Source organism: Balaenoptera borealis, assembly GCF_965194805.1.
Source record: "Balaenoptera borealis genome assembly, chromosome: 15".
Classification (NCBI taxonomy): domain Eukaryota; kingdom Metazoa; phylum Chordata; class Mammalia; order Artiodactyla; family Balaenopteridae; genus Balaenoptera; species Balaenoptera borealis.
In genome coordinates, this window is record NC_138871.1 from 11,535,713 (window position 1) to 11,549,904 (window position 14,192).

At 39.7% G+C, this 14,192-nt stretch overlaps 2 protein-coding genes across 4 annotated transcripts in view; one reads left to right on the forward strand and one right to left on the reverse strand.

Annotated features, from left to right (window-relative positions):
* The window catches only part of TMEM87B (transmembrane protein 87B), a 48,195-nt gene extending 44,897 nt beyond the window's left edge, over positions 1-3,298 (forward strand). For all 3 annotated transcript variants that reach the window (XM_082357866.1, XM_082357864.1, XM_082357865.1), the window contains one exon: positions 61-3,298. In XM_082357866.1, the coding sequence (XP_082213992.1) occupies positions 61-120 (60 nt within the window). In that variant the 3' untranslated portion in view covers positions 121-3,298. The remainder of the gene's footprint in view (positions 1-60) is intronic.
* The window catches only part of ZC3H8 (zinc finger CCCH-type containing 8), a 198,893-nt gene that overhangs the window by 86,673 nt on the left and 98,028 nt on the right, over positions 1-14,192 (reverse strand). The gene's annotated exons all lie outside the window — the stretch shown is intronic.

A 14,192-nucleotide genomic window follows, 5' to 3' on the forward strand; every position in this document is an offset into this window, starting at 1 on the left:
TTGTGTTAGGACCTGGAAGGAGCATCAAAATTTTGATGAATATCTTCCCTTTTTTTTAAGGAAATTATGACCAGATCTGAAATGGCAGAAAAAATGTTCTCTTCAGAAAAAATAATGTGATTGGAACCCACATAAATGAAGCCTACATAACAGTGAAGGATTTCCTCAAGACTAAAAGAGAACTTTGTTTTGATATAGTACAATAAGTTTTTATTGCATGATCTTGGAAATCCATGTACTAAAATTAAGAATTCAGATGGTGGGAGGGTTCTGCAACCCTTATTAAGCTGACTCTTGAATGCCAGTTTAATGTCCATTAAATTGCCTAGACTTGGCAATGACCTGAGAGAAGTATTATAATAAAGATAGGTGCCCAAATGCCCTTTGCTGATGGGTGGCAGGCGTGTGGATTTGGGTTCTCTTTTTTTTTCCTGGGAAATATGACAATTTAAAACAACTTTTTTACATCGATACTCCTACTGTTCTTCCACTGACCTTTGTTTGATTCAGGTGATGTGATTCTTCTGAGGTGTGGTAAAGCAGTGTCTCCATCTCTTGGGTTTATAGTTAATAGATGCAGTAATAATTCTCTTTGATTGTCATGCTGAAGCAATTTGATAAGAAGTAAAACTTGGTTAACGTTGGAACATAAAGATGTTTATATGGTTAGGTTTGCTGTGTGTGTGTGTGTGTGTGTGTGTGTGTGTACCTGTGTATATGCACATCTGCACAAAGCCCTTGTGTGTAATTATCACCACACACATCAGATCATAGCATTGGTCTTCTCTGTCTGAGCTCAGGGGAGCACAGTACATGGAGAGAGGTCACTTCCAAAGATCTGCTCTGCCACTGTCCCCTCCCTCAGGCCAGATATCTGTGTGCTGCTGCTGAATGCCTGGGGCAGATGGGGTCCCCTGGCCACATGGCTCCACCAGAGCACTTCCTCCCTGGCGAGCTGAGAGGCTCATTACCAGTGAACCCTGAGGAAACTAGAACCTTCTATGTAATCCTAGCATATTTGGTTTCATAATAAAATATATATTTAACTGCATAGTACATCACTATTAATCTTGTAACTAATTTTTTAACCTTAAACCATGTTTTATACATTATTTTGTTACATTATATATGTAATGTGTAATTTGAAATTTAAAAAAAAAATTTTTTTTTAATGCAGAACGTTCTAAACTTGAAAAGCAGTTGAATATAGTATGGTGGAAATAGTGAATGTTTTGCTGCTCTCCTGACCAAAGATACAGCCTAGTGAACATTTAGAATAGGAATTAAAGTTAGAATCCTATATGTCTTTCTTTGAAGGAGTTCTAACCTTGTGAGTTGAGGATGACTTCAGAGTTTTTGATTAAGCATTAAAGTCTTAACCAGTACAAGCACTTGAATCATAACCTTTCATTGATTTTTTTCATTGTGAAGCCACAAAACAAAATGATTTCTTTCAAAAGCCTGCGTTCTGAATTGGTTTCTCATTTACTCATTTCATAGGAGGTAGTAAAAAAGCTTTCTAGTAGTAATGCCTCTTGAAAGATACTTGCAAATTTATTTTCAATAGTGAATATTGACCATGTTGTACTGAGAAAGGTTTGGGACATCCTTCCCAAGAAAAGAACATCTAACAGTGTGGGCTCCCTTCCTTGTTTCCGTTTCTGCCACAATAATGGGCTCCCACCTACCATCTTTCCCAGCATTTATGTCCATTCTGGTTTTGGTGTATTCTACCCTCAGCCCAGTTGTTTCAGAGCTGGAGGTGACCAGTGCCTTCTTGTTCCTAACATTTGTATCTAATACCAGTCCCCAGATTTTGAAGCAGATTGATCCCCAACTCATAGGGCTCTAGTTGAATTTTGAAATGTAGACTCCTGGGTTTCCAGCTGCAGATGTCGTGGAGTGCGAGTGGGGAGTTGATGGTAACTGAGTAGTAATAAGGGAAAATGCTTCTCACATAACCTTGATAGTGTTTATAAAAACACTTCTGTCTGCAGCTGGCAAGAATAATGATGCTGCCGGTATGGCTCAGGTGCACACCGAAATGCAGACTTTTCTCCTCGTCACAGAAAGCAGTATTTTCTCCTGAAAACCTCATCAGAAATGTTTTTCAAGGGGCGTATACTGGGTCTGTCACCTTCAGTGGCAGTTGTGTTTGTTGGTGACTCGTGAGCTGAATCGAGTATTCCTACAGAGGGCCTTCTTGGCCCCCTCGTGTGCGCAGGAGGGACTCCCTGGGGCTGTAGCCGTAGTTCTGACGAAGGACCCCAGGAAGAAGTCACACTCACAGCCACCGTACAACTCGTCATCCCCGCTTCTGCACAAAGTTTCCAGAAACTGGGCATCAGGATCTTTGAGGCTATCACATCACTTTATTCTTAGGATGCCATCAAGATGGGCTTCCCTATTAATGCAGGGATCTGAGAATAAGAGTCCAGTTTTATGTGTTCCTAGGCAACATGCTTAAGTGTTTTTATTATGCAATTCATGTTAGGTTTATGTGATGTATGAAATCTGCTTAAAAGGGAATTTTCATGATTTGAGTTAGATTAGTATTAGTATCTGCTTTAGTGGAGCTTTAAGTTAGTTTATTTCAAAAAGTAAGGAAAAATAGATGAATATGTGAATTTTTTAAGCCCAAGAGATAAGATGCTCCCATACTTTTTACTTTTCCTGTAAAGAAAATAATATTTAAAATCTTTCACATATCCTGTAGAGAGTACTGACTTTCCCCCTCTACTGCAGTATATTTGCACTACTGTAATGTGAAGACTGAAAGTATAAAAGACATATGTGTACATGAAAGTGTAAAAGTTTGATTTTTATATCCTTTTTTCAAAAGGGATTTGAGTCTATTGCACTAGGCCATACAGGACTGGTTTATGAGACGTATTATGCTAGATTTATAAGTCCCTAGTTTTGGTACTTGTGTCTTTGTATGATCAACAGCATGCGATAAGCAATACAAAACACCATGCCTTATAAGAAAGAAGTGTAACATGTTGGTTAAAGTACTAAATTACATAGCGAATGTATATAAGTGACAAAACTAGATTTAAGGAAATGTACATTTATAACACAGGAGCTCAATAAGAAACTTCTTTAGAACTAGGAAAACATGTATTTGGGAAGAAAGGGGCTTAAGAAGTTATATATTTTTATTTAAAAGGTTAAATTATATAATTTGGAAGAAGCTGCTCTGAATATAGGACAAAACTATTTCAAAGATTTTTGTTTGAAAAAACTGATGTATTTTTGTGCCTTAATATTTGTTCTGACAATAAAATGCTTTCTGAAATTTTGGATGATCCATTCTTGATAGGATTTATGAGTGCTAAGATTATTTAAATCTACAGGAAATGTAAACTCCAATAGATGGCAGGACATAAACAGAATTCTCAAAAGACGAGGTACAACTAATTAACAAACGTGAAGTGTTCAATCTCAGTAGTGATCAAAGAAATGCAAAATAAAAGGGGAAATTTTAAAAAATCAAGTTGATATGTTTATGCTGTTAAGTATTTGTAAAAATCCTTTTGCTTTTAATGTCTGATGGAATGAGCACATCATTAGTGATGGTAATGTAACTGATTCAGTCTTTGTGAAAAGAAGTTCAACCTTTTCATAACCTTTGAATAATACCAGTTCTGGTGACATTTTTAAAAATGATTCAAAATATAGAATCAGGCTTCTGCACAAAAATGTTTATTATAGCATTATGCAAAGTAGAGAAAAAACAAGAAGCAAACTAAATATCAACAGTAGAATGGTTAAGTGAATTATGGTTTACCAGCTACTTTATGGAATACTCTACAACCATTAAATTATGAAGAATATATGATAACAGAAATGTACTTGTAAGAAATATAATACAAAGTCTCATATGTGAACTCATCTATGTAAACACAAAGTAGGGAAAGGACTGAGTGAAAACACATCACAGTGGCACTCAGGATGAATGTTCAGGTTCAGCTAGGCTGTAATTAATAATAAATAATAATTCAATCACATTTCAGTAGGTGTAGACAAAATTTATTTCTTGACCTTGTAACTGTGCTAGGATAGGTGTAGAGGTGAGCAGGGCAACCCTCCTCACACAGTCCCTCAGGGGCCCAAGGTTTATTTTCATCTTGTGGGCCCACCGCCTCCTGGGGCCTGTCATCTGCATCCAGCCAGCAGAAGGGGAGAGTTGCTCCAGCCTGGGGATTTTGCGGGGCTAGACCTAGAAGTGGTACCCATCACCTCTTAGCCTATTCCATTAGCAAAACTCAGTCACGTGGCCACACCAAACTGCCAACTGGACTGGGAAATGATGCGAGCCGTATCCCTGCCTGCTATTCTAACTGTGAAAGGAGAGGATGGATTTTGGTGACAATGAAGGCTTCCGCCACAGGTTATTTGGGGGCACTGGCCTAGGGGAGACTTTCAAGCCTTTCTGTGTTTTTCCAGTTTTCTAAGGTCAACATTTTGAGAAATAAATATGTTAAAAGGGCCATAACTAGGCTGTATGATATCAGAAACTTTAGAAACAAGTGTGTTCTCAGATTACAGCTGAGTCCGTTAATCAATAAAATCCATCTGGCCCCAAGTAGCTGGGACGTGGAGGATTTTCTTCATGGGAATTCTCCCAGCCTTGGGGGGTGGTCAGGATGGGTAGTCCCAGAGGAAAAGCAGGGTCTGTTGTCGTGACTGTGATTACAATTCAGGAAGTGTTGGGAGTGCTGGAGAGTGCCAGGCTTTGTTAACCATTGTGGTCTCATAGTAGACAATGAGGGAGGTATAGCCAGTTTATAGATAAGAAACTGAGGGTGGTTAAATAACTTACCCAAGGTCACCCTCCTGACAAGTGACAAAACTGGTATAATACCAACTATGGCTGAGAAGCGTCCTTGAAGGGTTGTCCTCAAAGTCCTGGGGAGAAGGGAAATTTCATTTAACAAACATGTGATTGCCTGTTAGAGGATTAAGATATTGTATCTAAAGTGTCTGGTGCAGACTTCCCTGGTGGCGCAGTGGTTAAGAATCCGCCTGCCAATGCAGGGGACACAGGTTCGATCCCTGGTCTGGGAAGATCCCACATGCCTCTGGATCAACTAAGCCCGTGAGCCACAACTACTGAGCCTGCGCTCTAGAGCCCACAAGCCACAACTACTGAGCGCACGTGCCACAACTACTGAAGCCCGTGTGCCTAGAGCCTGTGCTCTGCAGCAAGAGAAGCCACCACAGTGAGAAGCCCGTGCACCGCAACGAAGAGTAGCCCCCACTCGCCACAACTAGAGAAAGCCCGTGTGCAGCAACAAATAAAGTGCCTGGTGTACAGGCCTTCCCAAGACAGCTAAGGTTAGTATAAAAAAAATGCAGCAGTTAAAAAAAAAAAAAGCAACAGTGATTGTGGTAGATGCTACTGAGACTCAGTTGAAACAAACTCCATACGAAATTCAAACATTCTAAGATTTCTTCACGTGTATTAAAATGAAGTTACCCATGGTAGTGTATATATGTCAATCCTAATCTCCCAATTCGTCCCACCTTCCCCTTCCCTCCCTGTGTCCACATGTCCGTTCTCTATGTCTGCCTTTCTATTCCTGCCCTGCAAATAGGTTCATCTGTACCATTTTTCTAGATTCCACATATATGTGTTAATATACGATATTTGTTTTTCTCTTTCTGGCTTACTTCACTCTGTATGACAGACTCTAGGTCCATCCACATCTCTACAAATGACCCAATTTCATTCCTTTTTATGGCTGAGTAATATTCCATTGTATATATGTACCATGCATAAAATAGCTAGCTAGCAGGAACATGCTATAAAGCACAGGAAGCTCAGCTCGGTGCTCTGTGACAACCTAGATGGGTGGGAGGGAGGTCCAAAAGGGAGGGGATATACGTATACATATAGCTGATTCACTTCATTGTACAGCAGAAACTAACACAACATTGTAAATCAATTATACTCCAATGAAAAAAAAAAAGAGAATGTTTCCCAACTGACTCAGAGAGAGATGTGACTACAGGACATGAGTCAGAGAGATGTGTTATGAAAAGCCCTTGAGTCACCATGGTTGGCTTTGAAGATGGAGGAAGGGGCCATGAGCCAAGGGATGCAGGTGTCCTCAAGGAGCTGGAAAACTCAAGGAAACAGATTCTTCCCGGGGACCTCCAGAAGGAACTCAGCCCTGCTCACGCCTTGATTTTAGCTCAAGGAGACTCATATTGGACTTCTGACCTCCAGAACTGTAAGATAATAAGTTTGAATTGTTTCAGACACCAGTTTGTGATAACTTGTTACAGCAACAATAGAAAACTGATACGGGTTCTGAGTCTCTCTGGCAGAGAAATGAGGGATGAAGGAAGCACACAGAATTTTTGGTGTTCCAAAGCACAAGGGCTCATTTCCCTCTCACTTGACCTTCAAGGGAAGGGGGCACTCCTGGGAAATATGGAAGAGTTGTGGTATTCCATGAGCAACAGTGGTCTCTGCCAAAATCATGTGACACCACTTTTTGGCACATGGTGGACATACATTAATACTGAATAAAAGAATCAGCAACTAAATTAAAAAAAAAAAAATGAAGTTACCCAAGGCATGTCCTATGCCCCTTCAGTAATAGTGGATTAACAGCTAAATTCCTACTAACATAAGCTGGTATGGTACTGAATTCGGATGTAAATAATTTTGAAAATATTTCCTTTAAATCATTTGGGAAATAAGAAGAAGCTGCAGTGCAAGTTTATGTACAGGAATGCTTTTAAACTCTATCCAGCAGATGGTGCCAAAGTAACGTCTCTGAAGAGGGCTAATCTCTATTTTTGGCCTCTAATTCTTGCCTTCAAAATTTTTATTCATTTACTTTTACTTACCAAATGCCAATTTAGGGATAAAATTTTGTAAAAATTTTTAAATGTACACAAAGAGTACCACCATCCTGGTAAAAAAAAAAAAAAAAGACTTTTCAGGTAAACTTTTCAGGTCTCCCTGGTGGCGTAGTGGTTAAGAATCCGCCTGCCAATGCAGGGGGACACGGGTTCAAGCCCTGGTCTGGGAAGATCCCACATGCCACGGAGCAACTAAGCCCATGTGCCACAACTACTGAGCCTGCGCCCTAGAGCCCGTGAGCCACAACTACTGAGTCCACGAGCCTAGAGCCTGTGCTCCGCAACAGGAGAAGCCACCGCAATGAGAAGCCCATGCTCGGCAATGAAGAGTGGCCCCAGCTCGCCGCAACTAGAGAAAAGCCCAAGCGCAGCAATGAAGACCCCATGCAGCAAAAAATAAATTAAAAAAAAAAAAAAAACTTTTCCTTTTGGTATATTTCCAGTCTCTCTCAGAATTAGAACTTGAAAGCTCCAAGGGGCCTCTGAGCTCATTATACAGATGAGAAAATAAGGAACCAGGAAAGCTTCCTTGGCCCCAGGTCTCTCAGGCCAGAGTGGGAGCCTGTCTCCTAGATTGCTTTTCTCAACTCTGGATCCTCAGGGTCAGAGGGAGGGAGGTGCCACAGGCAGGTTGAACTGCACATCAAAACTTGAAATATACTTTCTATGATTTGGTTATCCCTTGCTACGTCATTTTATATTACTGTGTTGTCTTTCACTCTAGTCACCAAATTCTTGTCTCTACATAAAGAGTCATAATTCTGATTCTCTGGTTCTTAATTTGATAAGTGGACATTTCCTTGAGGCATAGTAGACTCCAGAGAGTTAAAGACAGTGTCTATTTTATTTTTAATGCTACTGAACATACTGATAATAAAATATTCTATTCTAAATTTTATCTTCCTTTTTGTTTTTTCAATTTCTTTTTTATTTTTATTTTTTTGGCCGTACTGCATGGCATGCAAGATCTTTGTTCCCTGACCAGGGATCAAACCCGCGCCCCTTACAGTGGAAGCACGGAGACTTCCACTGCACTGGACTGCCAGGGAAGTCCCCTTTCTTTTTTAAAAAAAGAAAATTAAGTAGGGAATGAACAAGCTGGCCTTTTCACTAAGAAATTGCTTTTTAAATAATGGATTTATTATTATAAAATGTATTTGTGGATTTCAAGTTCTGATAATGGAGAATTACCTTCTATTGAACCAACCTTACCCGCAGACAGCAACTCTAGATAAAATTTAAATAACAGCTACTTTGAAGACATCGGAGAGAGACAGAAACAGGGAGACACTGGAAGGTACTCAACACTTGGATGAAGGGAATTGTACTGGGTGCATTTCCCATTTTTATGGCTTTTACACTCAGGGCAGGCCACAGTTTGTGCCAAGTGGAGATTAAACCCAGATATAAAACCTGAATTTTACTTGAGCTTGAAGACAGAAATTAGAAGAACCACAACAGCTGGAAGGTGATAGAATTACTGAAAGAGAGAATCAAAGAAAGTAAGAACCGTATTCTGTGTATAAACCTCCCAAATCACTGGCTTGCCCTCAGCTATGCATGTATGCTGGTACAGACTCTATACACCCATCTAAGGCTAAAAAAAATGAAACTAAGATTTCTGCTAACGTAAGAGACAAAGTTTGGCTAGAGTCCAACCATGTAAACTGCCTGCTTAAAAACATAATGTGGGGTGACATCAGAGAAAATGGGGACTATGGACCTCTGAAAATTTATCATAAAAACAATGGAAATCCTCGTGAAAACTTTCAGAATTAACCTTTTTAGAACTCTGGAAATTGACCTGTCTTGCAGCAACCTAGGGAGCATTTATTCAAGAAAAATTCCTGAATTTCAGTAAGAACATCAAGCTTTGTGGTGTTCTAATTTGTCCTACTACCATACTCTGTTCCCCAGCTCAGCAGTAGCCTTCACAATTAAGGGTCTACATTCCCAATACTGCAGGGGGGCAGAATGGATTAAAGACCTAAGTTAAGACCTGAAACCATAAAACTCCTAGAAGAGAACACAGGCAGAACACTCTTTGGCATAAATTGTAGCAATATTTTTTTTGGATCAGTCTCTGAAGGCAAAAATAAACAAATGGGGCCTAATTAAACTTAAAAGCTTTTGCACAGCAAAGGAAACCATCAACAAAACGAAAAGACAACCTACTGAATGGGAGAAAATATTTGCAAATGATATGACCAATAAGGGGTTCGTATCCAGAATATATAAACAGCTCATACATCTCAATATCAAAAATAAGAAAAAAAAACCTGAGTAAAAAATGGGGAGAAGACCAGAACAGACACTTTTCCAAAGAAGACATACAGATGGCCAACAGGCACATGAAAAGATGCTCAGCATCACTAATCATCAGAGAAATGCAAATCAAAACCACAATGAGGTATCATTGTCAGAATGATAACCTGTCAGAATGGCTATCATCAAAAATACCACAAATAAAAAATGTTGGTGAGGATGTGAAGAAAAGGGAACCCTAGTGCACTGTTGCTGGGAATGTAAATTGGTGCAGCCACTATGGAAAATAGTACTGAGGCGCCTCAAAAAACTAAAAATAGAACTGCCATATTATCCAGCTATTCCATTCCTGGATATATATTGGAAGAAAATGAAAACAATAATTCAAAAAGATACATGCACTCCAGTGTTCATAGCAGCATTATTTACAATAGCCAAGATATGGAAGCAACCTAAGTGTCCATCAACAGATGAATGGATAAAGAAGATGTGGTACATGTATACAATGGAATACTACTCAGCCATAAAAAATGAAATTCTGCCATTTGCAACAACATGGATGGACCTAGAAGGTATTATGTTTAGTGTAATATCAAGTCAAAGAAAGAGAAATACTCTGTTATCACTCACAGGTGGAATCCAAAAAATAAAACAAATGAAAGAATATAACAAAACAAAAATGGGCTCACAGATATAGAGAACAAACAAGTGGTTATCAGTGGGGAGAGGGAAGGAGACAAGAGCAAGATAGAGGTAGGGGATTAAGAGATACAAACTCTTAATTATAAAACAAATAAGCAACAAGGATATAGTGTACACCACAGGGAAATATAGTCATTATTTTATAATAATTTAAAACGGAATATAATCTGTAAAAATAATGAATCACTATGTCGTACACCTGAAACTAATATTGTAAATCAGCTATATTTCAAACATTTTTTTAAAGGATTTTTTTTTTTTTTTTGGTTGCGCTGGGTCTTAGTTGCAGCAGGCGGCTCCTTAGTTGTGGCATGTGAACTCTTAGTTGTGGCATGTGTGTGGGATCTAGTTCCCTGACTAGGGATTGAACCTGGGCACCCTGCATTGGGACCGCGGAGTCTTATCCACTGCGCTGCCAGGGAAGTCCCCTATACTTCAATTTTTTAAAAAATCCAAAACCCATGAAATTTAAACAAACAAAGTTAACAAAGCTAAAAGTTTGTTCTTTGAAAAGATAAACAAAATCAATGAAAGTCTACCTATACTAGTAAAAAAAAAAAAAAAGAGATTGATGGGCTTCCCTGGTGGCACAGTGGTTGGGAGTCCGCCTGCCAATGCAGGGGACACGGGTTCGAGCCCTGGTCCAGGAAGATCCCACATGCCGCAGAGCAACTAGGCCCATGTGCCACAACTACTGAGCCTGCGCTCTAGAGCCCGCAAGCCACAACTACTGAGCCCGTGTGCCACAACTACTGAAGCCCACGTGCCTAGAGCCCGTGCTCTGCAACAAGAGAAGCCACCGCAATGAGCAGCCCATGCACCGAAACGAGGAGTAGCCCCCGCTCGCCACAACTAGAGAAAGCCCGCATGCAGCAATGAAGACCCAATGCAGCCAAAAATAAATAAATAAAATAAATAAATTTATAAAAAAAAAAAAAAAAGAAAAGAGAGAGAGAGAGCCCTGATTACCAATATCAGGAATAAAAGAGGTGCTATCACTACATATCCGACAGATTTTTAAAAGATAAAAAGGGAATAATACCAATAATTTATGCTAATAAATTTGAAAAATTAGATAAAATGGGAAAAGTCCTTGAATATCCTAATTTACCATAATTGATATAAGATGAAATTTTAAAATCAAATTTTATAACATACAGACATGCTTCTTTATCTTTTTGAGGTAATTTTAGATTTACAGAAAAGTTGCAGAATTAGTCCAGTTCCCTTACACCTTTCATCCAGCCTCCCCCTTTGTTAACGTATAACCACAGAACACTTGTCAAAGCTGTGAATGAAACCTTGATACAATACCATTAACTAAAGCACAGCATTTACGCATATTTCATCAGTTTTTCCACTAACGTCCATATTCCGTTCTAGAACCCACTCCAGGATCCCACACTGCGTTTACTATGTCTTCTTAGGCACCTCTTGTCTGGGGCAGTTCCTTGTCTTCCAGATCTTTCATTGCCTGATAATACCAGTTAGGTATTTTGTAGTATGTCTCTCAATTTGGGTTTATCTCATTTTTTTCTCATGATTGGATTGATGCTATGCATTTGGGGCAAGAATGTCACAGAAGTGATGCACCTTTCTCTGTGCCTCAGGTCAGAGGGTACAAGATATTGATGTTGATATGCCTCATTGATCCACTGTAAATTAAAATTTTTCCCTTTCTAATATTTGTAAATATTTGGGGGGAGATACTTTGAAGCTATGCAAAACTCCTGTTTCTGCTTAAATATTGACCCACTAATTTTAGCATTCATTGGTGGATCTTACCTGCAGCAATTATTACTGTAGTGTTCTAAAGGTGACTTTTCTATTTTTTACATTTTTTCTACTTTTACTGATTGTAATTTTTCTGTAAGGAAGAGTTGTTGTCCCCCCCCCTTTTATTTATTTAATCATTTATATATTTATATATATATCATATAAATAATAAAAAAATAAAATAAAAATAAATTTATATATAAATTTATATTTATATCATTTATATCCCAATGGACTCATAGATTTGGGTTCCACTGCATGAAACAGAAATCCAGCTACCAGTGGCTTAACCAAACAGGGATTTATGTTTCTTAGCAAACAAGACATCTGGAAGTAAGAGGCCCAGGACTGGCATGTCTCAAAGAAATCATTAAGGAAGCAAGCTCCCTCTGCCTTCTCTCTTTCTTTCTTTCTTCTTCTTTTTTTAAATTTATTTTATTGAAGTATACTTGATTTACAACGTTGTGTTAATTTCTGGTGTACAGCAAAGTGATTCAGTTTTATATATATATTCTTTTTTTTTTTTTTTTTTTTTGGCTGTGTTGGGTCTTCGTTGCTGTGCGCGGACTTTCTCTATTTGTGGCAAGTGGGGGCTACTCTTCGTTGTGGTGCGTGGGCTTCTCATTGCGATGGCTTCTCTTGTTGCAGAGCACGGGTTCTAGGCATGTGGGCTTCAGTAGTTGTGGCACGTGGGCTCAGTAGTTGTGGCTCACGGGCTTAGTTGCTCCGCGGCATGTGGGATCTTCCTGGACCAGGGATTGAACCTGTATCCCCTGCACTGGCAGGCAGATTCTTATCCACTGCACCACCAGGGAAGCCCATATACATATATTCTTTTTCATTATGGTTTCTCACAGGATGTTGAATATAGTTCTCTGTGCTATACAGTAGGACCTTGTTGTTTATCCTTGTTGTTTATATATTCTCTATATAATAGTTGCATCTGCTAATGGCAAACTTCCAGTCCATCCCTCCCCCACCCCACCCCCCTTGGCAACCACAAGTCTGTTCTCTATGTCTATGACTGTGTTTCTGTTTTGTAAATAAGTTCATTTACATCATGTTTTAGATTCCACATATAAGTGATACTATAATGGTATTTGTCTTTCTCCTTCTGACTTACGTCACTTAGTATGATAATCTCTAGGTCCATCCATGTTGCTGCAAATAGCATTATTTTATTTTTTTATGGCTGAGTAGTATTCCATTGTATATATGTACCACATCATCTTTATCCATTCATCTGTCGATGGACATTTAGGTTGTGTCCATGTCTTGGCTATTGAGAATACTGCTACTATGAACATATGCCTTTTCTCTTTCTAAACTTCCATCTGGTCCTCATGGTCATGGGGTGGCTGCTGCACCTCCAGGCATTGGGCCCATGCTCCAGGCAAGAGGAAGAAGGACACACACCAGTTGAGTCTGTTTCTATTTATCAAGAAAGTGGCTTTCCTGGAAGCCCCACTCACCAGACCTCACTTATATCTCATCAGTCAGAACTGGGTCACGCAGCCAAGGGAGTCTGCATTTAGGGAGTCTGAAGAGGTGGTATAGGGGTATTTTTAACTGGGTATATTACAACCTTAGACAAAAATAGTATTGTATTACTAAGGGGAAAGATTGTCAGTAACCTCTTAGTGCCTCGTCCAGAGAGTGTGTGTGCACAAGCTTGATCATGTGTATATGTCACCTCATTTCCTGTTAGAGCCACAATTCTGGGGAGAAAAAATATTTTCAACTTATTGCCAATGGTCACTCCATCAGTCAAAAGCCGAGAGATGGCTTGCTCAAGTTAGTATAATTTGCAGATGATTTATTTACAGGATATGAGCAGGATGTACAAATGCCAACCAGGGGAGTGCCCTATCCCAGGGCTTCTAATGCAGGTGCTCTTCCTATCTTTGGACCCAGGAGGATGAGAGGGAGAGGGGCTGCTGGAATCCCAGGGAAAGAGAGGGATGGGGAACAGATCACCTTGAAAGGAGCAGTGATCTTCTATCGAGGGACACAGCCAGCTTGAGTCAAGCTCAGGACCTCACCGTTCTCTATCTGACCTCCCACTGAGCGCCTTCACCTGCCACACGCAGCCAGAGGACAGAGCACCCAAGGGTGCTGATGCAATCCCTGCAGGTTGGCATCGAGGCAGAGGGCAGGGTGGGAACGGGTGCAGAGTGCATCCGGAGGGACAAATAGAGTCATCTGGCAAAGCCATCCTGTTTTGAACAATATTACATATGAAATTCTAGACCCAGGAATTAATTTCAACAATTCCTTGGAGGTTATTGTAATCAGGCCTAATTGTATAGGTGTAATCTCAGTTTGCAGTAAAAATGTATTCCTGAAAAATTACTCCTGAAGCTAATTTTGATATATCTGCCTTAGAAGATATCAAACATTGGCCGAGGAGAACAATGAGCAAATTCTTGTGTTTAGTTCCTAATGCAGCAGAAAGCCTGCTCCTCGGGACCGGACACACCCAAGTGTAAATCCTGTTTCTCCCGATTACTAACCTGATGTTGATCTTGGGTGATCAAGCATTCTAAGCCTCAGTTTCCCAGTCTGCAAAA